This window comes from Pituophis catenifer, unplaced genomic scaffold, assembly GCF_029215685.1.
Source record: "Pituophis catenifer annectens isolate HBS135680 unplaced genomic scaffold, rPitCat1.0.hap2 SCAF_1, whole genome shotgun sequence".
NCBI classification, from domain to species: Eukaryota; Metazoa; Chordata; class Lepidosauria; order Squamata; family Colubridae; genus Pituophis; species Pituophis catenifer.
In genome coordinates, this window is record NW_027256881.1 from 75,963,460 (window position 1) to 75,989,635 (window position 26,176).

Genomic DNA, 26,176 nt, shown 5'->3' on the forward strand with positions numbered 1-26,176 from the left:
TTGGTAGCAATGAATTTCTTTCAAGAAGAATATCAAAGAATACGATGTTTTTGACTTTGATTCAGCAAATGTAAGAGTGGAAAACTTTCTAAAAAACATTTCACAGTTCTGCTGTGTGTTAGCTTAACTGGAGAGAAGTTAAAATTTTGGTGACTGGTAAATCGGCAAAGCCATGCTCAACCAAGAACCTGCAGTCCAAAGACCTTCCTGTCACCTGGAAATCTAAAAAAAACTACTTGGATGACTGGTGCCCTGTGTGAGAAGTGGATAAGAGGTATTGACCAAGAAATGAAGAAGAAATGGTCCATTCTCTTTGTAGTGGATAATTGTCCTAGCCATCCCCAAGCAAATCATCTTACAAACATGAAAACTGAAATTTCACGACAAGAGGATGGAATCCTAGAAATCAGTTTATTGCAAGGTCACTAACACCCCATGCATTCTGACTTTCAACAGCAACCACCCACTGTCACACAAAAAGAGTTGCATTGGAACACTATAGGGCAGCGGGAGAATCTACTGTAGTACCCAGCAAGCCAAACAGGTGAAGAGCAGATGTGAACAATTCAAGCAGTATGGATACCCATAATCATTCATCACAAGATGTCTGTGTAACACAATGGGGAGAGAAAGGAAGAGACAAGGTACAAGACCAACCACATGGCACACCCTACCATACATCAAAAACATTGCGGAAGCTTCAGAAACCAGTTTCTGAGATCTGCAAACGGGCATCGCACACTGCCCAGAGGCTACTATAGAAGGACAAATTATGCATTATAAAGTTCATTTGGAGGCAGGAGATACTTCCAATGTAAACAACGAACCCCCATAACTATGTAGGACAGATGGAGAGGATGCTAACTACCAGATTGCAAGAACACAAGTGAGCAGTCAGACCAGGGATCCTCGCACTGCAATGGACACACATTCAACTTTGCAGCTACTGAGATTGTTGGACAAGCAAGCACAAAAACAGTCAGGGAAATGTTTGAGACCTGGGAAACAGGCCCCTCTCGTCAGTCAACAGGAGAGCTGATTTACCACCAGCCTATCAAGTACTTCGAAGGTGAGGGCTGGGTAGCACAAGTAAATGGCAACTAATGACTTAAAAGTCAGCCATCAACACATCCCAATCAACATTCAAAAACATTTACAACAGGCCCAACAAACATCACAGAGAGAACAGCACATACTATGCTAGATAGAGAGAAGTTCTCTGCAAACGGGCTCCAGCACACATCCAAAAGCTCGGAAGGCAAAATATCTGATCCTGCTATATTACCATGGTTGACCTGTCTGCTATTGATATTTGTGATGTCTGTTCCTTTAAGAAAATGATTACTTTAAACTAGTTTATTGTATTTCTGCCCTACAATAACCCAAAAGGATTTGTAGACTTGTAAATTCCATCCAAGTTAGGGGTAGAATGGCTGCATGGTAAATATACAATACAAGTTGCATCATCAACAAAAGTGTAAGTTTGAACAGTCACTGTTTAACTTTAAATTCAGTGACCGTTTAAACTTACAAGAGTGATGAATGAATGGTACATAGAACAGGTCCTCATAGTTCTGGCTGTTGCATGCCCCCATGGTCATGATTATGACCTAGGCACTTGGTGACCAGCTCACAATTATGATGTTACAGCATATTATAATCACAATTGCCATTTGTCCCCAACAGTCAAAAATACTGTATTTTAGTGTAATACTTGATTTGGAAAAAAGGAACATTTCATGAAGTCATAATACTCTAATCAAAGGAATTCAAGAGCATTGTGATTTTTTTAATTGTCATATTTGCCTAAACTTAAAATATTAGAATGTATTTTAGAAATACCATGGAAACAATTTTATTTGTAATAGTTTTGTTTAATTTGTCAAATATATTAAATACTAATTACATAATTACCAACTGTGTACTTGCTCTACAAAGGTATATCAAAATATATAATCCATTATAGTATTTTAATGGAGTTTACTAAATGGGTGCTTGACTATGAAGTGCACTACAAATTTTGACATACAAATTCAAAAAGCCTTACATGAAATAAGGTGGTTATTCAGAAATATTCAACAGTTTAAATTTCCTTAACACTGGTTTTGGATTGTCTCCAAATTCATTATGACGACACTACAAGATACATAGATTAAAGAAAATCAATTCCAAGAACCACTTCTACAAAATAACTTTTATTAAAATATAGTTTAACCAGTATTTAAAAGCAAAGTTAATTCTATCACTCATTCAATGTGTGACAGATCCTCCAGAAGCAAGCCCTATAAGCAAATTTAGAATTCATTCTTTTATTAGCCAAATCACTGTTATCTTGGTTGAGATGAAAGCCCTCAACTTCCATTCACAAAAATCCACTGGTGCTAGCATATTTTGTATCTTTATAGTAATTCTAGAAAACAGATGTATGTTTACAGAGGATTATAGACTCAGAAGAGATCACAAGGATCAACTAGTTCAATCCTCTACAATGTACAGGAAAAACATCTTTTATTAATTGAATACAACAAAAAAAACCCAAAACACTAGATTATTAAGAAAGAAAAGCTTCTGCAATATGCAGTAAATTTAATTAAACTATCTTTAAAAAACCTACAGTATCATTTTCTCCATGGGAAAAACACATGAAAAGTTGCTTACTTAATTATTTTTTAAAAAAAGTTTTAAAGTCAATGGATTTTTGTGAACACTTTTGGCTAACCCAAGTATATGAAAAGGGACATTGGTCTTACCTGGATGACTTCAGAAAGGGAAAAGCTAAATCCTGAGACCAAATATTTCTTCTTCCAGAAGAAATATATTTTCTCAATAATATTTAGCTATCTTACTGCTTCCATTTAGCTACTCTTGACCAATCCCTAATTCTGTATCTCCCCCCCCCCAAAAAAAAGAAAATCACAACTCTACCTTTATTAGTCTGACAAATTCAGATGCCATACACTTCCAAATGATTTAGGCAGCTTATATTCTTCAAATAATTGTCAAAATAACTTCAAAAATTAGAATATTTCAAATATAAATGAAACCCATTAAGAAGCTTGTAAGTATTCAAGACAACTATTCCAATTAGGATGTTTTTTTCCTTTGGAAAGAAAATGTCACACTGCAGAAGTATAAATTCTATGGTCTAACCTCATTTGAGTAACTGCTACTTACCTATAATGAATACTTATATTAAAATCCCACCCTTTGGAATCAACTCCCTCTGGGGCTCTGGTTGGCTCCTGACCTTCGCACCTTGCACCGCGAATTAAAAACATGGTTGTTCACATCGCCCAGCCTGGACTGAGAGGGTTTTTTAGATTTTGGGGGTTTTAATATAAATTATATACATACATTTATGTATTTTATATTTTTAACTGGTTGTTTTATTGTTGTGAGCCTGAGTCCTTGGAGATAGGGCGGCATATAAATTTAATGAAAGAAAGAAAGAAAGAAAGAAAGAAAGAAAGAAAGAAAGAAAGAAAGAAAGAAAGAAAGAAAGAAAGAAAGAAAGAAAGAAAGAAAGAAAATCCACATTTTTATGAAAGATGATGCACAGCCACAAAAATATACAAAATTTATAGAGTTTCAATGGAAACCAGTACATTTTATCCTTTAACTAAAATGCCCTGCTTAATTCTCTCTTGTGTTCAAAACCTTTAAGTATCAAACCAAGGAATGTAAGTGCAGATTATGCTGTCATACATCTTAGATCATCACTCAAGCAGCTTAACTGTGATCTTCAACAATAATTTAGAAGAATTGCATAATAATTTATGCAAACTGACCATATATCATTCAGAAACAGATAGCTGTATGGATGCTTAACTTATTTACAGGATAACAGACAATTTCAACTTTTTTAAGATGTGGCAAATGCATCAATTGGAAAACTCTTTAAACAGATTAAAGAAATTTTCAACAGGCACTTCAAGTTGTATAAATTTATTGCTACTTAACTGTCAATTTTATAGGTCCTAGCAAAGAGATAAAATAAAAAGCTAGTATCAATAATAATTATGATATTGAAAGTTTTATCTATTTTTTATTTTTTTTTTAAAGATCAGGTTTCTTGTATATGAATTTTAATGGTTGATACAATCTGGTAGCATTGATATTTGTGACATACTGTTAATAAAATTTAAATTAGGGCAAAAGTTTGCTTTAAGGCTACGGAAACATACTGTTATTTAGGATAAAGGCCATATATATCAAAATTTTAATAATTATTGGAAATAAGATATGAGGCGTTCACAAGTCTTCAAAATGTTATTTTTTAAGATTTACCTTCTTGTCTTGTTGTTTAGGGAAGGACATAAACTATGTAACTATTCTGCATTTAAGAATCTTAATTTCAGTCCACTCTTGGATTAGGGAATTGAGTGACTTTTGACCAGCCACTTTCTTTCGCTCCAATTTACATTTACAGAGTGGGACAGGAAACTGAAGAAGGCAGTTTATAAACTGTTCTAAGGACCTATCTTTATGTCAAAGATCAATTGAAAGATTTAAAACAGACAATATACACGCATCTTCTCATCTAAGTTGAAATTCGTTGTTTAATTTCAAGTGATAAAAAAATCTTCCTATGCGTTTTTCCAGACCATTCATAAATATTTTTTCTTTTATTTACTTATTTCCACCTAAAAAACACTTCCCAAAGTGAAATATTCATCCTAGCAGGATGGGTCAGAATCTATATTGCCCTCTTCAGCGTTTTCTCCAATTTGGCATCTTTCTTAAGTACAATAATCAGAATCACACTCAGAATTCCAGGAATACTACCCCCAAAAATTTTCTAAGTGTATGATGATTTTTCCAATTCAATTTAATTCATCTGCTTATTTCCAATACAATGTTTATATCAGAAATGCATTGTAAATGTTCTTATAAAGCAAACCACCCTAATCCCAAAATCATTTTTAATAAGTTATTAGTTTAGGGCCCATCAGATGCAGGGTTTAGCGCACACACACATACACAGAGAGAGAGAGAGAGACAGAGAGAGACAGAGAGACACGAACAATACTATATTTGCTTATATTGAAACTTTGCCATTTTAATTTTCATTCCCCCAACATAAATAAACTTTTGAAAGAATCCATTGTTCCTTTTAACCACTCTAAATTATTTGGTATCACCAAAGACAAGATAACTCCTTAGAATTTAAGATATTAAAATTCTTCATGTGACCAAAGTGGATAGACCTCCACTGTGAGGACTTTATTTTTAGTATTTCTACATTTATAGTTGTTTGTCAGTAGATCATTTATTTTTTACACTATCCTAGATATAATTCTGAAATGACAACAGCCAAAATACTACTATTATGCCATTCAGGTCTTATGGACAATTCCTACTGACAAAACTATTTAAAAAACCTGTATTTATCATACATCCCCTGAGTTCATTTTACAACAACACATTCTATACAAAGAAGGGTCAAGGATATAGTTTGAGCCACACTCTTATCAGCAAATGTACAAGTACAGGTTGTACACTGGGCTACATTAAAATACATGTTATACATGTTTTACACTATTTCCAAATACAAAGTATTCAAAAGTAGAAATATAATTATAGTCCTTGCATTTGAAACAAGAAAAAAGTCATACTGTTAGGATTATAAATACTTGAATACGTCTAAAATAATAAATTTCAGCATTAACATAATTTAAATTCCGATTTTCCTTAAAAGAAATTATTACTATCATTTTAGACCCCTTAAATCAGGGCTATCAAACTCACGGCCAGTGGACCAGATGAGCCACGCGCTGTCCATGCTCACGTCCAGTTTAGCAAAGGGGAAAAAAGTCCCGATACGTCATGTGACACCGTGATGCCGTGAGTTTGACACCTCTGCCTTAAATCCTCAAATATAAACTTTCAGAATTCCCTATTATCTAGCCTTTACATGAATGTTTCCTTTTTTTTATTCCAAAATGTCAGTATTTACTATCAAGTACCTATAATAAATCACAATATGATTCAAATATATTAATATTTAGCTTCACGGGTCAATTTCAGGGAATTACAACTGTATAAGTTATACAGTTCATAAAATAAAGTGCATGTTTACAACCAACCTTTTATAGTCTTATAAAAAGGTAAAATACCCATAAAAGTTGCTTATTTTTACAACTTTTTAAATCAGAAAAATTACAGCCCAACTTACTTTTTCGGGGAGGAACTTATCAACCTTTGGAAGACCTGGAACATGACACAAAAACTGGAGTTAGAAAGAAGAAGCTCCTTGCCTGTTAAGAGAATTCTTCCTTAGTCACCCTGCCCAAGCAAATAACTGCTGGGAATACTGGAAACTTTAGTCACCAAATACACAGGAAGCTCCATTCAACAAATGAAGACAAAGTATTTGGTTGCTTTGCTTATCTTTCACTAATTAAAACATTCCCCAAAGAGGGAAACTCTTATAGATAATTGGTTAGACAATGGCACTCCGGAAGAACTCTATTTACAGGAAAGCAACCTCCATTTCTCATGCAGACGATCCTGTCCAGTCACAGGTTGAATTGGGCAGGAAATATAGTACGGGTATCTGATCAGTTACAGTTGTGTCATATTAGAAATTAGATTAAATTAAGAATGTTAATAGTAAAATTAGAATTAAAATATTAAATTTGGAAGAGCAGAGATTGAATAAAGCCATTAAATTTGTAAAGCATACATCATTGTCATGTATTTTCAAGGAAAATACATTTTTCTAAATATAATCCTCAAAGTGCAAATTTAACTCCCTATATAATTATCATAGAGGAAGCTAATTATTTCTTGAATGTTAACACTGTATGCCACTTCTCAAAGAATTTGTTGCAATATTTTATTTGCACAACAGCTCAGCAGTCTGAACAAGACCAATCAACTAACTTCATAAATAAGCAGAGCCTCAAACTCAAATCTTCCTTTCAAACTACCACTGGCTTTAACCCCAAAGTTGACACACAGGTATCAGAATGTATGGATTCAAGATTTTATTCAAGATTTTATTTTGAGAAGAACAATACTGAAAATGCAACAGCTATTGTTCCAATGAAAACTGTCACAAAGTAGAATCTATGTAGTAGATCTACAATCCTAACAGATGTTTTTTCTAAAAACATCTGCACAATAAATATATCCCCTTTTTAGAATAACAAGGAGAACATAAAATCAAACTAATTTTCAAATACAGTGGAAAAATAAAAATAGAATAACATTTCACCTGTACTTTGCAAATTCATGCTTTGGGAGAAATCTAATGGTGAAAAAAGAAGCCGTATTCAATTCAAATGTGAAAGAGTCATGCTTTTATTTTATTCTCTCATCAATAAAGAAGTTTTTTTATTAAAGTTTATTAAAGTTTATTAAAGTTTTCTTTAACTTGATCCATTGTTATAATTACTACAATTTACGCACTTTTAATCTTAACAATACTGAAGGGTGTATAATATAAAAAAAAAAAACCCATACAGATAAGAACTGAACTTTCTATATGTTTATGGAGCTTTCTAAGCAGTCAAGTCAAGGGATTTCAAAGTTCTAAATCAAACCGGCAAAACTTCTAGAGGGGAAAGACCCATATTGATAAGTTAAGCATCATTATGAGCTCATAAAGAAATATCTGGTGCACCAATCAGTTATTTAATAGCTAGAAAAATGGTGACAGCACAAAAAGTGGAAGTGAGGGTTAAAAGTGCTCATCAATGCGTTTTTCAGCATGCCTGCACCCATAATGCAATGAATGTGCGACACCACCACCCCGCGCCTACGCGCGCAACTCCCTCCCCGCAGCCAATTTTTGGTCCCAGGAGGCTGCAAGGAGGCCTGCTAGGCCCAAAATGGGAGGCTGCACTGCGCCCCATGCTCCCCCACCCCCTGCGCATGCGCACATGACCCTCCACTCCCCCGCATGCATGTGCAACCCTCCACCGCCCAACCGGGCATGCCTGTGCGTCTCCAGTATGTGCCCTGCCCCTGCACATGCGTGGCAGAGACCTGAAAACAGATGGCTGGCGGGAGGCGCGCACACATGCGGGATGGAGCTGAGCTGGGCGATGATTCTCATGCTCGCAGAGAGGGCTCTGTATATCACCCATGGCACGCATACCATAGGTTTGCCATCACAGGCCTAAGACATTATAGCATGGCCATTGTGGCCAGGCTATATTTATTTAAGGAAAGGCATAACAGACAAATGACCAGAACTGAAGAAAGTCAATTGCTATGGGTACAGAAATAAAACTGGACTATCAACAAACTACAATCCTATTCCTTGAAGTACACTTTCATTCAGAACATTCAATTCTACCAACTCCCAAATCTGGAACCATTCACTTTATCACTTCATTTTACGAAATTTCAATTTCTGTTTACCAATCACCATCTAGCCTTCTGATCCCTTTACCACTTTACCTGATTAAATGAATTAATGTCGCAAAATTAATGAATTCCCTTGGAGAATGACTATTATCTTTACAGAAAGTTATAGAATGTGATTGTCTCTGGAAAAAAATAATGTAGAACGATCCCTTCAAAATGTATAAACTACCGTATTTTTCAGAGTATAAGACATACTTTTCCTCCCCTAAAAGAGGCTGAAAATTTGGGTGTGTCTTATACTTCAAATGTAGCTTTTTGGAAGCTTTTTTTCAGTCCTAACGAGGTGCTAGCAAGTGAAACGATCTTCCGAGCTTTACCTACTCCCTCCGACTCTCAGCTGTGCTTTAGAAGCTTTTTTTCAACCCTAATGAAGCACTAGCGAGTGAAGCGATCTCTGTGCTTTGCTTGCTTTTCTCATTGCTGCTCTCTCTCAGCTGTGCTTTAGAAGCTGTTTTTTATCCCCAAGCAGGGGATAAAAAACGTGCGCACACGCTAAAACCCAGCAAACTAATGTGCTGAAGCTGACCAGACTAAGGACGCTAGCGAGATGAATACTTGTTAGGCAGATTTCCCCCCCTATTTTCCTCTCCCAAAACTAAGCTGCATCTTATACTCGTGTGTCTTATACTCCAGTGCGTCTTATACTCTGAAAAATACAGTACTTTCCATTTGAACACAGCATAAGCAATTAGTTGTTTGAACTTCCAAAACAATATGTATTGATACTTATCATATATTGATACTTATTATTCCCTCTAATTGCAAACTCACATGATTTGGTGATATCAAATATGGAATCAGAACAAAACTAGAGAAACAAGAGGACAGAACAAACATACTTGGACAAACACCGAAGCAAGCAGAATCGTAAAATGTTTTATATCCAAAAGGACACTATACCACATCAAAGAAGTCTAACAGATTGCGTATATTTAATAGTTTCCAGAACCACACAATGTTTAGTTATACTTGGAAAAAAGAAAGAAAATATCAACTGAGAGGTAAAGAATGAAGTCAACTGTTTACATAATTTACAATAAACTGGTTGGCTGGCAGAATCCTGAACATAATTCTGCAAGTAGATAAAGATACATTCAACATTTTGCTGTAGGTTTCATTTGTTACACAAATGGCTCCTTGGCACTGGAATTAGATACAATAGTTCACTTTTTTCATGCTACTATAATCAGTACTTGAGCTCAAATAAGCCATACTTTCCTTTTAGCTCAGTGCAATTTATGAATCTGAGTGAAAAATCCAATGCAGTTGGCAAACTAGTGGCCTACAACTTAATGTTGTGCCAACCTAAATATTATATCTTGTTCAACAAGCTATGTGTATTACAGATGCTAATATCAATTTATCCTACAGTATGCCTACCAAGGATAATATTTCCTGAATCAAACTAAAAAGTTTACACCTCAACATTTACAAAGAAAATTTGGTAGAATCAATACAAACTAGGATCTGAGTGAAAAATAGATTTCTAAATATAACTTGATGGTTGCAGTTTAAGAATCATAGCCTTTAGTGTGGTAGCATTTTAAACAACTAACATAATAGTCATTTTTTCTAAGATTGTCTGTGAAGTCAAGAACATTTAGATAGAGGCACTCAAATAAAACCCTGTTTCCCTCCAAGTAAAAATTGCAAAAAAGAAAAAAAAAGAAAAAAATAACTGCAACATGTACATAAAGCATATTTTGGATAAAAGGATACAGAGTGCAAAACTCGAATTATGGATCAATAATAAACAATGATCCATATTTAAAATATTGGCAAATTTATCTACAATTAGACTTCAAAAATACTTTTTGCACACTTCATCTTTATATCTTTATCCAAACCAACTAAAATCAACTCTGATGACACACATTAATTAAGTTAAACACAGCTAATTGTTCAGTCTCTAGATTTGAAGAATTACATCAGCACAATTACACTTTAAGCTTAATATATCTACAACTGAGATCAGTTTAGTTACAAATGACTATGTGTACTATATCAAAGCAAACATTTTCCAATTAAGACCAAAAATAGAACAAATTAGTTGATTGCTGAAGAACTGATTGATTAGCTACATTAGCAAAATTTAAATTAATGAAATTTTTAGATTTTTGTTTTAAGGAAACAAACTATTCTATACTTTATTTCCCTGATAAGAATGAAGTTTCTTTTAATATTTCTTTGATTTTTATCCTTTTATTTTTGGCCCACATAAGATGGAATACATAATTCACAGTAGTGGGTTCCACTTACCTTCGCTACCGGTTAGGAATTGGGAGTGTGTGTGTGGGCGCTCGCTTCACTTGTGGCGCTTCTGTGCATGCGCAGAACCTTCTGCGCATGTGCAGAGTGTCCGTGATGACATCCGGGCAGGTGGGTGGAGCCTCCTGCCACCGCCACTACCGGTTTGCCCAAACCAGAGCGAACCAGTAGAAACCTGCCACTGATACTTCATATTCCTCCATTTTCTCCATAACAAGCACTATATAAGATGGGTAGGATTGAGACAGTATAGCTGTCTAAAAGTCACCTAGCTAGTTTTCATGACTAAGGGAGGATTGGAATTTAGGGTCTCTTTGGCCATTGGCTTTCGATTTTTACTAAAATTGCATCTTTACATGCAGTTTCAATTGTTCTCAATGACTGAAACCAAGCAAGACTATTCAGAACTGATTTTAAATAGAGTTGTATCATTCTACTAGCATTCATCAGAATTTAATTTAATTCAGAGGTATAACAAAGATATATTTATATATATTTATTGATAATTTTATTATAGTTAATAACAACTATTAAGATACAACATATAATTTTAGAAAAAATCCCTCTGAGTTTGTATGAAAAATATTCCAACTTTATATAGGTCTCTAAGAAACTTTTCTTTCTATATTCCTTCTATATTAAATAAACAGAATTTGTGTTTGTATTTTTGTATTTGTATTTTTACATTAGTTTTCTTTCTTTGCATGTTTCTTTCTTTATAAATACATATAAAATTTATATAACCAAACATCCTGTTCATGCACATACTTGGAATGAAATATCCCCATCTCCAAAATGGTCTTTTATGAAACATAAATGATATAAAAAGCTATGATCTTATATAGTAAATGAACTACAGCTAATACACTGATTTCTTTGATACATTTCTCTGATAGATATCTATGTTCAGCAGAACAATTTTATAACAAGAAAAATGCTGCCTTAGTGTATTATGAAATCAAATCTCAAAATTATGGTGACAGTCAATATTACTGTATAACCTCGTGAGATCTCATGCACCCTCTTTCTACCCACTTGAATAGAATAGATAGATTGCAGAGTTACTACTACAGAGTGTACAAGAGTCATGCCATGCTTATTATAAACTGTTTCTGAAAATTCCACAAGTTAACTGAGTCTTATAATTTTAAAAGTCACTTACTACAAAGATGGGATGCTTTATTTAAATGAATTATTGCCTCATACTGCTCTCCAGACAATAGTAAAAATTATCTGAAATATTCCTATTTCTCCTATAAATCTATTTATATATCTTCTAAGTATGCACTAGTTATATATTACTCTTTTCAAATCAGAGAAAGTTGCTTTTGAAAAAGCAATTGATATCCTACATTCAATCTTATTTTTACATTACAGTGCATCATATACCAACAATGCTTTAGATGAAAAATACTTTACTTGAACATATTTTCTTTCACTATATACAATGTAATTCCACATGGAAGATAATATAACCTTAAGGAACACATATCAAACATCAATATGTCAATAATATTACTTACTGCAGGTACTAATAATTTTTTTACTTCCTCCACAGCCCTCTTCAATTTGATTTCTGCTCTATTTTGAGCATCTTCCACAGTGATTAATACATGCAAATCTTCATTCAGATGTTCCCAATTGGGCTTGCCTCTGTTTTGTTCTTCCTAGAAAAATGAAAGATCATATTTAATTGGTTAACCTTAATTGCAAAAAGTCAGATTACTGGACAATATTAGAACCATATATGAGTGTGTGTGCTTATATGCTTCATTGTGCATTTTGTGTTTCTGAAAACCCTAATAATTATCATCAAATGGCCAAAAAGCACTTTCTGTTGCTAATAGGGAGAATTCAACATAAAACCTTTTTAGAGATTTAACTGAGTAAGAAAGACAAAAGAATAATTTGAGATCTAAGGATTTTCTCACTTTGTACTGCTATCATGACATACCGTATTTTTCAGAGTATAAGACGCACCGGAGTATAAGACACACCTACCTTTTTTGGTGAGGAAAAGAAGAAAAAGAAACCTTCCTTCTCTGCCTTTGAGCAATTTTGCCTCGTTGCAGCAAACAGTCTGCTTTACTTTCATTTTCGTTTTCAGCATAGCTTGATTAGCACAATGAAAAAAAAACTGCTCCAGCAATTTACCTCTTTGCAGCAAGCAGCAGAGCTCTGCGCAAAACAGCTGAGAGCAAATCAGTTAAGAGTCAGAGACCGATCCAATCAACTTGTGCTAATTAGCCTGTGCTGAAGCTGAAAGAAGCTGTTTTTTCTTGCTGTTTGCTTGCAAGGAAGTAACTGCTATGAGGCAGAAGCCAAAAGACAGGGGCCAGTGGGTGGGCAGGGCTACATTCAGTGTATAAGACGCACCTAAATTTTCACCCCCTTTGGGTGAAAACTTCATTTGGGGGCAGGGAAAAAATGACAATCATCTTAGGCCTCTCTCTCTCTCTCTCTCTTTTTTTTTTTTTTTGCAAACCTCAGCATCTTCCGAACGCACTAATACATCCTGCTCATTTCAATAGCCCATTCTTGCTATACTCAACTGAGTTCATTATAACTATATTTCCCTTTAACATATACTTATCTAGTAGTGTGCCACTTTATCACAAAAGCATGCCTACATATAGAAAAACATTAGCCTGCCTTATATGACTACTATAAAGATTATCTGATGGAGCTTTGGAGGGGTGCAGAAGGCTGGAGAGGAGACTGCTTGCTAGATCTTCACAAGGTAAGTTACCCAGGTTGCAGAAGGAAAAGCAATTTGGGGAGCATGAGGTATTTCAGTGGGCCGGGGATGTCTTGGGCGGTCTTAGGCAGGTGGCCTGCTCCATCAGTAGCCCTCCCCCCCATGGCCTTTCCCACCCTGAAATACTTCATGTGCACTTAACGAGCATTGCATTTGATTAGTGAATGTGTGGGCAAAAGGAGGGAGTGAATCTCATTCAAGGTACGAGAGTCACTCCCACTAATCCTCGGGTTATGAATGGAATGTGCAGGCTCCATTATATTCGTAACTCGAGGACTACCTGTACAGCAAAACCTTTTAAGTTAATTACATAATTACTGAGCTGTTCTTCAATTAACTTAGCCGATTTCCTTATATACATATGTAAACTGTTCTTTTCACTACTTTCCCACATACTTTAGGCAAAATATCAAGAACTAAAATCTAAGCAAACTCAAATGTGTATTGATATCCTTCACTAATAGAAACATTTGAACAGAATACTCCCGAGGATTAGGAAGGTGAGTATGGACCACTGTTTTCCATATCAAGCAAAGCAGGTAATTAATTACTATTCTGACATAGTCCTTTATCACCAAAATGCACATCACTGCTAAGTTTTTCTCAGCATCACTTTGCTGTGCTACATCAAAGCAAAGCTGATGTTTCAGGACCCCATTCACTCATTGAATACAGAAGCTTATTTTTAGACACTATTATTGCACAAGCGGAAAAAACTCTAATTCTAAAATATAGAAAGGCGAACATGCAAATGTGATATTTTCTCCATAAAAGATTGCTTTTCATTTTCCAGTTCCAAGCAGCTATAGTTCACTTAATTTTGAATGCACAGTAATTAGGCATGCAAATGATCTAGAAGCGCTTTGAAATTTTAGACTGTGTGCAATCAATCCTATTCTTTTCTTTTCTTCTGCATATAGAGACCTCTCAGAAGATAAATGTCTCCCATAAATCTGCCAGATGTCTTATTTTAAATATCATACTATTAAGAAAATACACAATATTCACAAGTTATTATGAACTGGATCTAAATTTAGTTGTATACAAGGAGGCTGGATGCCAGAACACCACTGAACACCAAGTATCTGAAATGGCAAATATAAAATTTAAAATAAAGCAACATATTTCATAGAGAGGAGTACTTGAGAGAAAATGTAGATAAAAGTGGTGGTGCAGTGGTTAGAATGCAGTATTGCAGGCTAACTCTGCCCATAGCCAGGATTCTATCCTGACCGGTGCAAGCCTATGACTCAACCTTCCATCCTTCTGAGGTCAGTAAAGTGAGGGCCCAGGTTATTGGGGGTAATATGCTGACATTGTAAATCATTCAGAGAGTGCTGTAAAGTACAATGGAGCGGTATGTAAGTGCTACTGCTATTGCTATTACTAAACTGATAGTAACTTACATTGTCATAATTTAAGAGAAAATGTCTATAAAATGATATAGTGTTGGTATATGACACCAACAAAATTATCAAAACTATTTATAAAAGTATTTCAAACCAGTGCTGGAGATGTGAAAAACACAAGGAGATATTTTATATGCAAAGTGGACTTATGAGAAAGGTAAGAAATTCTGGGTACCAATTCATACAATGATGCAAAAGATTTAAAGGATTAATACTTTTCTTATTGTGACTTATGGTACATTGATACTGTAGATGGTAACTGCAACGGATTATTGTACGTACAATGATGTTAGAATAATGAAATTCCCACAGCACAGGAATGGGCTGTAATTATGTCAAAATTTGCAGAAATGGAGAAACTGACCTGATTGGTCAGAGAACAAAAACCTTTTTTTGAACGACTAGAACTTTATATTGATTTTTTGCTGAAAGAAGAAATAAAATGAATTAATGATTTATACATCTGAAGATTAAGTAAGGCTTAAGTGAAGGGGTGGAAGTCCTTGTGAAGTATTTAGGAGGGAACACTAATTGTTGTGCGCTGCCCCGAGTAGCTTCTGGTAAGATGGATGGCTATACAAATTTGAAGGGTTTTTTTTTTTTTTCAAATTCTTTAAATTGAATGCAATGTAATTACCACTTAAGACATACATTAACAACATCTGGTAATAAAAATGGGTTGTGTTTTCAAAAAGAACCTCGTAACTGATTTTATTATAATTAAATTATAGATCTAAAATTTCAACAAATTACTATTATTTATTATTCTAGTAAATAAAATTTTTATAAATTTAGTAAAAGACAGCATTACAGAGCAAGAGAAAGTAATTTAAAATTTATGTTTAAGTTTACATAGCATCTCTTTCTATACAATCAGTAATAGGACTATATTGTTAGAGAATGCTATCAAATTTCCATATATCCACTCGCTCAGTGAACCTTAATATTCAAGGCTCTAATGAAATAGACAGACATGGTTTAATTTCACTCAAGGTCTTAAGACATAAACAACCCAGAGAGAAGCTAATATTCCTGTAGCACAACAGTTCTAGTATATATGTATCATATATACATACAAAGAGAATGTAACTATATCTTGATGCTGATCAGAAAATAAGCCTCCCAAAGTGAAACTGAATTGCTCATGACTTCACCAACTTGTAATGACAGCAATACACTTGTGCCATCTTCCAGGATGTCTTCTTGCTTCCCAGTGTTGATATTCCTTAGTAGTTGATACTCTTTCCATTCAAGCAACCTAAGGTCTGTATGTTAGATGTATGTTTCTAAGCTTAGATATTATTTGCTGATGCTATCACCACATAAAATTATGCTCTTTGGGCACTGAAGAAATGGTAGAGAAAATACAAAGTTTATTGGAAAACATTAATTGGAAGAAGTGGGGGAGGAAGATGAGGAGGATCTGAGCTCATATTTAGTGCTACAGTACAATCGTTTTTCACTTTAGTACCGTATTTTCCAGCATATAAGACAACTTTTTAACACATGAAAATCTTCTCAAAAGTTGGGGGTTGTCTTATATGCCGGGTGTTGTTCTCCTGTAACCAGGCAGACCAGCCCGAAAGGCTCTGACGAGCCTTAAATGGCTCTGGCGATCCAAGCTCTGACGATCCCAGCTGAGTTGCCTGCTAATCAGGCAACTCAGCTTGGATCACCAGAGCCATGTAAAAGGAAAAAAGTTTTTCCCCTCCAGCTTGCTTACCTTAGCTGCTAGTCGCAACACTTGCCTTGCTTCGCTTGCCTGAATCCATTCCATCAGCAAGCAACTCCCTGCCTGCAATCAAGCAGGCAGGGAGTTGTGGACTTCAACTCCCAGAATTCCTCAGCCAGCAAAGCAAAGCTGGCTGAGGAATTCTGAGAATTGAAGTCTACAAGTCTTAAAGTTGCCAAGGCTGGAGACCCCTGTTCTATTGGGTAAGTTTTTTTCCGCTTTGGGAGCTTTAAAAAAAATAGTTAATTGGGGTTTTTTTTAGTTGTTCTTTTTTAGACCTAGCCATTTAAAGTTTAGGAAGTTTTAAATTTAGCTTTCATATAAAAATAAAAATAAAATAATATTTGTGCAGCTTTCTGAGATTTAGTGTGTTTCTGTAGTGTTTCACTCTAACTACACAAACACACAAAATCTCACAAAAGCTGTATGTGGAATTTTGTGCGTGTAAAGTGTGAAAGTTGGTTTTTTGGGCTTTTTGTGGCTGTGTGAGATTCCTGCTTGTTGCAGGGGCCATTTTGGGTCTAGCACAGCTGCTTTTACATTGTGGGTGAGCGTGTTGTGTTGTGTTGTGTTGTGTTGTGTGTGTGTGTAAAGTGTGAAAATTGTTTTTTGGGGGGCTTTTTGTGGCTGTGTGAGGTTCCTGCTTGTTGCAGGGGCCATTTTGGGTCTAGCATAGCTGCTTTTATATTGTGGGTGAGCCAGTTGTGTTGTGTTGTGTGTGTGTAAAGTGTGAAAGTTGGATTTTTTGGGCTTTTTGTGGCTGTGTGAGGTTCCTGCTTGTTGCAGGAGCCATTTTGGGTCTAGCACAGCTGCTTTTACATTGTGGGTGAGCCAGTTGATGTTTTTTAATTTTTATTTGGTGTGCATTGGAAGAGGGATAGTCTTATACGGCGAGTATAGCCCAAATCCTATATTTTAACAGGAAAAGTCAAGGGTCGTCTTATATGCCCAGTCGTCTTATACGCCAGAAAATATGGTATATAAAAATATAGTCAAACTAAAAATTAGCTATCTTCTAAATTATATCTTAGCCTTGCTTTTTATATTTCACATAGTAATCAGAAGAGGCGTTGGTCTTATCTGATACGCTCCTTCTTGTTGGGTGGAGATAGCATCCAGGAATGGGTTAATTCCTTCTGCTAGCTGATTGGACTGAGTCTGCCAAAGTTGTGATGACATGCCTCCTGCTTCTGTCTCCCAGCTTTTTGGCAAAGGCGTAGTGGCAGACTGATGTGCCGTTCGTGTATCAGGGCCCCCTCTCGGACCCAGGACCAGACAGTCTCCAGGGTGGGGCAGGATGCTATCTCCACCTAACGAGAAGGAGTGTATCAGGTAAGACCAATGCCCATTCTCCATTGTGGTGGAGATAGCATTCAGGAATGGGATATACCAAAACTGGTTTGTCCTACGGATGGGCCGCAGTCTGGTCCAAAGTCCCCAAATCAGAGTGGACCCCCTGGAGGACTCACCTGCCAAAGGATGCTTCAGCCAAAGTGAAGACGTCCATCTTATAATGTTCAATGAAAGGGGATGGAGAGGACCATGTCGTCGCCCGACAGACCTTCTCTATAGAGGCCCATGTCGCCCATGCCGCAGTCATGGCGCACTCCTGGTAGAATGGGCAGTTACTCGCCGAGGCAACAGAAGGGCCTGGAGTTCGTATGCCTTAGTGATGCACGCCGTAATCCACTGTCCCACAGTTGAAGGGGAGACTCCGTTACCCAGTGTGGCAGGCTAGAATGAGACAAACAGGGATTCTGTTCTCCTTAGCGAGGAACTCCTTTTAACAAATATGTAGAGGGCCCTCCTAACATCCAAGGTGTACCACCTCTTCTCCAGGGCGTGGGCTGGGTCAGGGCAGAAGTTAGGCAATATCAGTTCCTGTTCCCTATGGAACCAGGTGTTCACCTTGGGAACAAAGGAGGGCGTCCAACCGCAAAACTACCCTATCAGGGTGGAACACACACAGGTCCTTCCTCACAGAGAGGGCCGCCAGTTCAGAAACCCGTCTGGCCGATGTAATGGCCACCAGAAAGGCAACTTTACATGTTGGATATCATTCAGGTAACACTAGACCAGTATGGGCAGAGTCCAGAGATGTGCCACCAATGCTGCAAGAAACTTGGAAAATGCCCGTGTGTGTGTGTGTGTGTGTGTGTGTGTGTGTGTGTGTGTGTGTGTGACAGGCTGAATGGCAGAGCCCTGTATTAGTAGTGTCTTCCTGAATGATAGAAGCGGAGAAACTGCGGGTGTGATGGCAAAATGGGCACATGCAGGTATGCTTCCATCAGGTCTATGGAAGTGAGGAAGTCGCCCTCTCTGACGCTCTCTAGAATGGACTGGAAGGACTGCATCTTGAACCATCGGTAAACAATGTGGGACTTCCGGTGGCACCGTAGGCGCCTAAGACACTCCTTTTGTGAGTGCCAGCCCCGCGATCGCATAAAGCCGCTAGAACAATGCAAATCAGCTGTCTAGCGGCTTGAAAACTTTCTCCCCAGGAAAAGGGGAGGAAGAGAGCAGACGGGTGCAGGTAGAGCTCCCCAAGAAGCCCCAGGAACAATTCTGGGGCTCGAAGGATGAGAGCTCCCTGGAAGCCCGACAGAGCTCCGGATCCGGGACGTTTCTGCTTTAGGCAGAAGACACCGCGACCACCCCTGCAAACAACGCTTGGAATAAAACATCATTCGGAAGCAGACTGAGCAAACTCAGGAGAGATCAGATTTGCAAGTACTAAACTTTAACTCCAAATGTGTATTACTTCCTTCTGATTTACTAAGGGGAGAAAGTGAAACCAAGATGGCGATTGAGCTTTAATGGGGCATGAAAGTGAAAGTTAAAAAGTAAAGTTTCGTTTAGCACTGGCAGCCCCGGTCTAAAATTAGAGGTTTTGTTTGGAAAGAAAGAAGATTAAAAGTTAAAAAGACTATAGTAGTGTTTTTTGTTTTTTTTTAAGAAAAAGGATTGATATCATTTAAAGACTGGAATTTCTGGATTTGGTGGATTTGTTGTTCTGGTTGCTGAATACATTTAAATTGGAAGCTAAAAATGGCTTCAAAACAAATAAAGACTATTGTCCCTAAAAGTGCTGGGAGCTCACCAGCTCAAACATCCAAATTGCAATCTCTCTCTGTTCCAATGGAACCACCAATATTAACACTTGTAATAGCCCTTAAAACACAAGCCTCTGTTATAGAAAAAAAAAATACTTTGAGGATAAAATTCGAGAAGTTGCTGAGGAGACGGCCCAAATTAAAGAGTTCATTCAAAAACAAAATCAGGAAATTAGAGAAGATATTATCATGGCAGTCCAAGGTCTGGAGGGCCATATTGAGGCAATAGATGAAAAAGTGGAAGAAATTAAGCAGTCCAATGAGAATTTGGAAAATAAAATGGGAGATGTCCAGAATAAGATGGAAAGAGCTGAGGCCGATGTGATAATGATACAATATAGAGATATGGAATTTGCTTTGAGAATAAGAGGCCTCAAAGAAAATAAGCAAGAGAATTTGAGAGATTTTTTCAGAAGCATTTGCACAGATAATGGGAGATCAAAAGGCAAATCTTGAATGGCAAATTGACAAAATTTACCGTGTCAATTCATGGGTTGCCAGACAGAAACATCTACCAAGAAACATTGTAGTTTATTTTACAACAAGGAGAATACGTAATGAAATCCTACAAGTCACCTTTAAAAATAAACTTCAAGTGCAGGGGCAGGAGGTTTTAATACTGAAAGGAATCCCCCCCAAAATGTTGAGAGCCAGAAGGGATTATGCCTTCCTGGTGGAAGAACTGAAAAACTGTCAGATACAGTAGAGATGGGAGGTTCCAGCTGGACTAGTGGTGAACTATTCAGGAGAGAGATATCGTCTTAACTCAGTGTGGAAGGCAAGAGATTTTTACACCAATGTACTAAAGGCTGGATGCCCACAGTCCCCAGAAGCTAGAAGGAAGACGGAAGCAGAGGGGGCAAGAAAGGGGGAGAAGGAAGAATTGTTGGCACAGGCCCAAAGGGGAGCTTTGATTACTCAAGAAGATTTAATACAACTTTCAACTACTGTTCAAGCCTTGGAGATAGAAGAACCTAAAGATCAAAGACAGACCCGAGCGGCAGCCAAGCGTCAAGAAGAATTAAGAGTGCAGCAACTTCAGATGATTCAAGAAACTACCAAAACAGAAGCAGTGGGAGGAGCAAGGCCAAAAAGCAAAATGCATGGAGATTTCCAGCAGATTCTCCAAAAGCTTCAGAGGGCCAAGAATGGCAACTAGATTTCTAACTTGGAATGTTAATGGCCTAAATTCACCACAAAAGAGGAGAAAAATATTTCATTATTTGAAACAGTTTAAAAAAAACCCTGAAAGGACCTTTTGGGGGGGAGCTGCTGCTTGTTCCTACCCGACCTGTCCTGATGTTGTTCCTGCCCCAGAAAGTACTGCTGCTGGGGACATGAAAATCCAAATCTGGTGTCTGGCCCCCAAAAGGATGAGCGGAGAAAATAAGGCAGCAGGCAGGAATCCGCTCGCCAGGATAGGGATGGCAGGATCTTATGTTTGTTTCTGGACTCGGTTAGGATAGGATCCAAGGAGTCTCCCAACAACCTGTCCCCTATGAACGGGGCGGAGCCTAGTCTCCACTTATGCCTGGCATCAGCCTGCCACTGGCGGAGCCACAGGAGGCATCAGGTTGCCACTGATGAGGCGATGGTCTTAGATGCAAACCTCACTGTGCTAAGCCTGGCATCTGCAGAAAATTCAACCGCAGCCATCAATTTGTTTATGTCTTGATGGGATCTTATGTCCCCTGCGGGGATTCTCTCCTGCAGCTGTCGCAGCCAGAGCAGGGAGGCCCTGTTGAAAAAAGAGGTGGCCATGCATTCTTTGATAACCCAGGTGGCTGCCTGATGGGCCTTTCTTAGCAATTGCTCGGCCCTTTTATACTCAGCCCGGAAGGCGTCCTCCAGAGTACCTGCCATGGCAGAAGGTGCTGCTAATGCTACTACTGGGGCATCCACCACTGGCATTTGAAGCGCCTTGGTAAGGTCAGGGCCCGTGTTGTAAAACCTCTTATCCAGACTGCTGGGATTTGCCCTTGCCTTTGGAGTGGCCCATTGCCTCTGCACCACATCAAGAACCAGCCTAGGTGCAAGGAATCACTTCCGTTTCTGTGACTGGTTCCAAAAAAAGCGAATCTGTAGGAGCATCTGATCATGAGGCCAGACAGTCAGATTCGTTCCCAGGCGTGCAGTATTCTTTGCTTTATAAAGCAGAGACTTGAATAATGATGGGCAAAAGAGGCCAGCAAGGGTTGGTTGCTCTGGTCGTAGGCCCTCGTCCTCAGATAGTTCTAGGTCTTTTTGAATCTCTTTCTCTGAGAGTGAGGAATGACTCTACTCGGAAGACGTTGGGGAGTATGTCTCCTGGGGGCTAACAAATCCCCTGAAACATGGGTCACCTGTTGATGACCAGTATGCATGGGAAATTCCGACTGCACCAAAGCAGCTCTTTGGCTTTGCATTAGGCCAGATACTTTTCCTGCTTAATTGCCTCAGAGATTAAAATACCCATATTGGTTGGAATTTGAGGCTCTTGGCTGCCCCTTGGATGTAGCCCTGCAGCTGTGGGGCTGACGGTTGTCTCTCTGGAAGGAATTCTCTGCCTCATAGGCTGCTCTCAGGAAGCCACTGTTGCCAAGTAAATTACAGCCTGGAAGAGAAGGCAGCTCTCCAGCGCCATCTGGAGACCATACCTGAGAAGGCAACCTGTCAAATGGTTCAGGCTGTGCTTCCAATGGCTGCAAGACATAAGGGCGGGAAATATCCTCCCTTGCCAAGCCCCAGGGAAGTGGCGTTTGAGCAAACTCGTTCACGCTTACCCCTGTCAGAATTGCCTCTTTGCAATCTGACTGCCGATCTGCGGACTTCAGCGGGCTTGAGCTAAAAGCTTGTCACACTGGGAAAAGACCAGCAGCTCCACCAGTCGAGACCAGGAGCCAGCCAAAATGCCTTTCTCCAACCAGTCCCTGTGGTGAGGATGAATCCAGGAATCCAAAGATCAACTCTAAACACATCCGTCCTTAGCTGAGACTGAGTCAAAAAGCTGGGGAACACAAGCAGAGGAGGCGTGTCATCACAACTTTGGCAGACTCAGTCCAATCAGCTAGCAGAAGGAGTTAACCCATTCCTGGATGCTATCTCTACCACAATGGAGAAGAACTCTGTAAATGTAAATTTTTATTTTGAATACTTTTGTATATTTATACATATATTCTTATAAAGTGAAAACTAAATACTATTGCCTTAAAGTTCTGATATAAAAATTAAATTAGTAGTCTTAAGATTACTCGCTCGCACAGATAGGGCCTCCTCAGGGTGCCGTCGGCCAGACAGTGTCGGCTGGCGACCCCCAGGGGGAGAGCCTTCTCTGTTGCAGCACCCGCCCTCTGGAATGACCTACCCCCTGAGATACACATGATATCAGACCTCCGGACTTTTCGTCGGGCCCTGAAAACACACCTATTCCATCTAGCCGGGCTGGCTTGATCCCATCCTCTCAGTTTTAATTGAATTTGGTTTTAATTGGGTGGTTTTTAATATCTTGGGCCGAAATTATTTAATTGTTTTTAAATTGTTTTTAAATTTTATATGCAATGTTTTATCTTGGCTGTAGTCTGCCTGAGACTTGGCTGCCTGAGTCCCGCAGGAGAAGGGCGGTATAGAAATAAAATAAAATAAAATAAAATAAATAAAAAAATAAAAAGCAATCTATGTTTCATATCAAACTCTCAAAATATAGCAACTCTTTTATATAAAGAACCAACCAGAAGATCTCATCTGCTTTTCAGTGAAGGGTTATAACCATGAAATGAGTGATGGTATTATAGGAGAGAAGTCTTTTTCTAAATAAGATATTGTCTTTAGGATTTTTGCAATGAACATCTCAATCATAAATGTATAACAGAGGGGCCAAGATTACAAACCTCAAGCATTAAAATCAGTCATGGTTAACAATCATAGTTAACCGTGATTGTTAACAGCTATTTCTTAGTCCAGTCAGTTTATATATTAGGGCTTGAAATAGGCAGATGTAATAGGCAGATTTTCCATTTTTAAAAAAAAATATATAGTTGCTACTCTATTCTTGAAAATAAAATTGCATTTAATTCTTTTTTAACGTTAAATTTAATTCCCTTCACATTTGGAGGGGTACAGATATATGTTACAGAATTTAAGTTTAAGTTTAAATTTAATGCGATTTATATGCTGCCCTATCTCCAATGGACTCAGGGCGGCTCACAACAATAAAATGCACAATTGCACATTAAAACAATATGAAATTAAAAGTCCAAATTAAAACAGTTTAAAATCAATTTAAAACTATTAAGAAACCCCCCCCATCAGTCCTTCAAATCACGGCGGAACGAGCGAAGGTCAGGGGCCAACCGGAGCTCCAAAGGAAGTTGGTTCCAAAGGGTGGGTATGCCCACAGAGAAAGTTCTCCCCCTGGGGGTCGCCAGCCAACACTGTCTGGCCGACGGCACCCTGAGGAGGCCCTGTCTCTGGGAACGCACCGGGCGATTGGAGATTGTTGCTGGCTACAGGGGGTCCAACAAGTATCCCGGACCTAGGCCATGAAGGGCTTTATAGGTGATAACCAGCACCTTGAACCTCACCCAAAGGGCAACCGGTAGCCAATGCAGGTTGCGCAGGAGGGGTGTAACATGGGAGTGTCGGGATACTCCCATCACAACCCGCACGGCCGCATTCTGCACCAGTTGAAGCCTTTGAGTGGTTTTCAAGGGCAGCCCTAGGTAGAGAGCGTTGCAGTAGTCAAGACGGGAGGTGACCAGCGCATGAGTAACGGTGCGTAGGGCATCTTGGTCCAAGTAAGGGCGCAGCTGACGCACAATCCCAGTAAACATTCCACCAACAGACACACACATCCTCTGTAAGTAAGCAAAGCCTCAAGATTTCCTTCAGGACACATAACATATGTATGTACAAACTATTTGGATAAAGCAAAGAACTTTTTTTCCAAAGTATTGCACAATTTAGTAACATAGTAAACTGTGGAGTATTTTATTAGTTTAATCAGTTAATTATATTGGAAATTCTGCCATCTGTGAAAGTTTTCCTGACAATCTATTGCTGTATTTTTAATGAACTTACCTTCTTCTTGTCTCTCATGGACCCTTTGCCTCGGACCATTATCTTACATCCTGTTTCAGCTTCAAGTTGTTTAGCTGTTAGCCCTCTAGGCCCAAGAATTCTTCCAACAAAATTGAACTGAAATTTTAGAGAAAAAAAATAATTGCTCAGAACACAGTGAAAATAATTAACAACCAGCATTCTGTAAAACTTTGCCCTAGCACATGCCTATCATTCTGAATTATTCCTTCAAAACAATGAAAAAAAACTTTATTTGTTTGTTAAAGTTAAAAAATGCACTAGAAAATTGAAAAAAGCTAGTGTGGATATAGTAAGTTACAACAGATGCTTAAATTACAATATATCAGTTACCGTAATTGCTAAACAATTGCACATGTTAAAGGAATTGTAAATGCAACAAATTCAGTGAGCGTAGATATCCAGTACTTACAAGCTAGGAGGAGGAAAGTATTATCCTTTCAAAGGGTGTGCAAGTCACCTAAGAAAAGCATTATTTGGTAAACTTGCCACATCACAGAGAATGTGTGCAGAAGTACAGGAAAGACTATTTTTTTCTAGTGCAAGATTGTAATTTAATTTTCCTTCTTATAGTGAAGATGGGAAAACATTGTAATGGTGAGAGTGAAAGCTGTTCTACAGGATGGGCACAGATTGCTTGATAAACACTTGACAGGGAAGAATGATCTCTCCAAAAAGCACATTTACCAAAGAAGTAAGATTTTTTTTCATGCTGGATATCAGTATCTATGGTAGCACCCATTGTTTCAATTCAGGCCAGGCTTTCTCAGGACCATGCCAACCAAGACAATGGGGTCAATGGCAGATGATATATCAAAGAATATGACTGGCTTCTATGACAACACAAAAGTCTTAGTATATGGAAATCACCATCCCCAGCATCCAGGAATTTGATTTCAAATGGCAAAGTTACATTTATTTTATTTTATTTTATTTTATTTTTTGAATTTGTATACCGCCCTTCTCCCTGAGGACTCAGGGCGGTGAACAGCCAAATAAAAACATCAAATACAAATATTAAAATACAGTTAAAATATATATATAAATTTGGCCCCGTTAATTAAAAACGATAAACGAAACAATTAAAAACACTTAAAAAAATTAGGCCAGCCCGGCTTGCTGGAAAAAGAAGGTTTTAAGGGCACGGCGGAAGGCACTGAGGTCATGGATTCTCCTTATCTCTGGGGGCAACTGATTCCAGAGAGTAGGTGCCCCCACAGAGAAGGCCCTCCCCCTGGGGGTCACCAGCCTGCACTGTTTGGCTGATGGCACCCCGAGGAGGCCCTCTCTGTGGGAGCGCACGGGTCGATGGGAGGTCGTCGGTGGCAGCAGGCGGTCTCGAAGATAGCTAGGCCCTATGCCATGGAGCGCTTTAAAGGTGATAACCAACACCTTGAAGCGCACCCGGAAGACCACCGGAGCCAGTGCAGCTCACGCAGGAGCGGTG

General features: G+C 38.2%; 1 protein-coding gene across 7 annotated transcripts in view; it reads right to left on the bottom strand.

The window, feature by feature from the left end:
• QKI (QKI, KH domain containing RNA binding) overlaps positions 1–26,176 on the bottom strand; it is a 150,820-nt gene that overhangs the window by 51,389 nt on the left and 73,255 nt on the right. For all 7 annotated transcript variants that reach the window (XR_011599751.1, XR_011599750.1, XM_070932609.1 and 4 more), the window contains exons 3-4: positions 24,712–24,828; positions 12,168–12,311 (exon numbers count right to left, since the gene is read on the bottom strand). Coding sequence is in view for 5 of the 7 variants with exons in the window: in XM_070932609.1 (XP_070788710.1) it covers positions 12,168–12,311; positions 24,712–24,828 (261 nt within the window). In the remaining 2 variants the exon portion in view is untranslated. The remainder of the gene's footprint in view (positions 1–12,167; positions 12,312–24,711; positions 24,829–26,176) is intronic.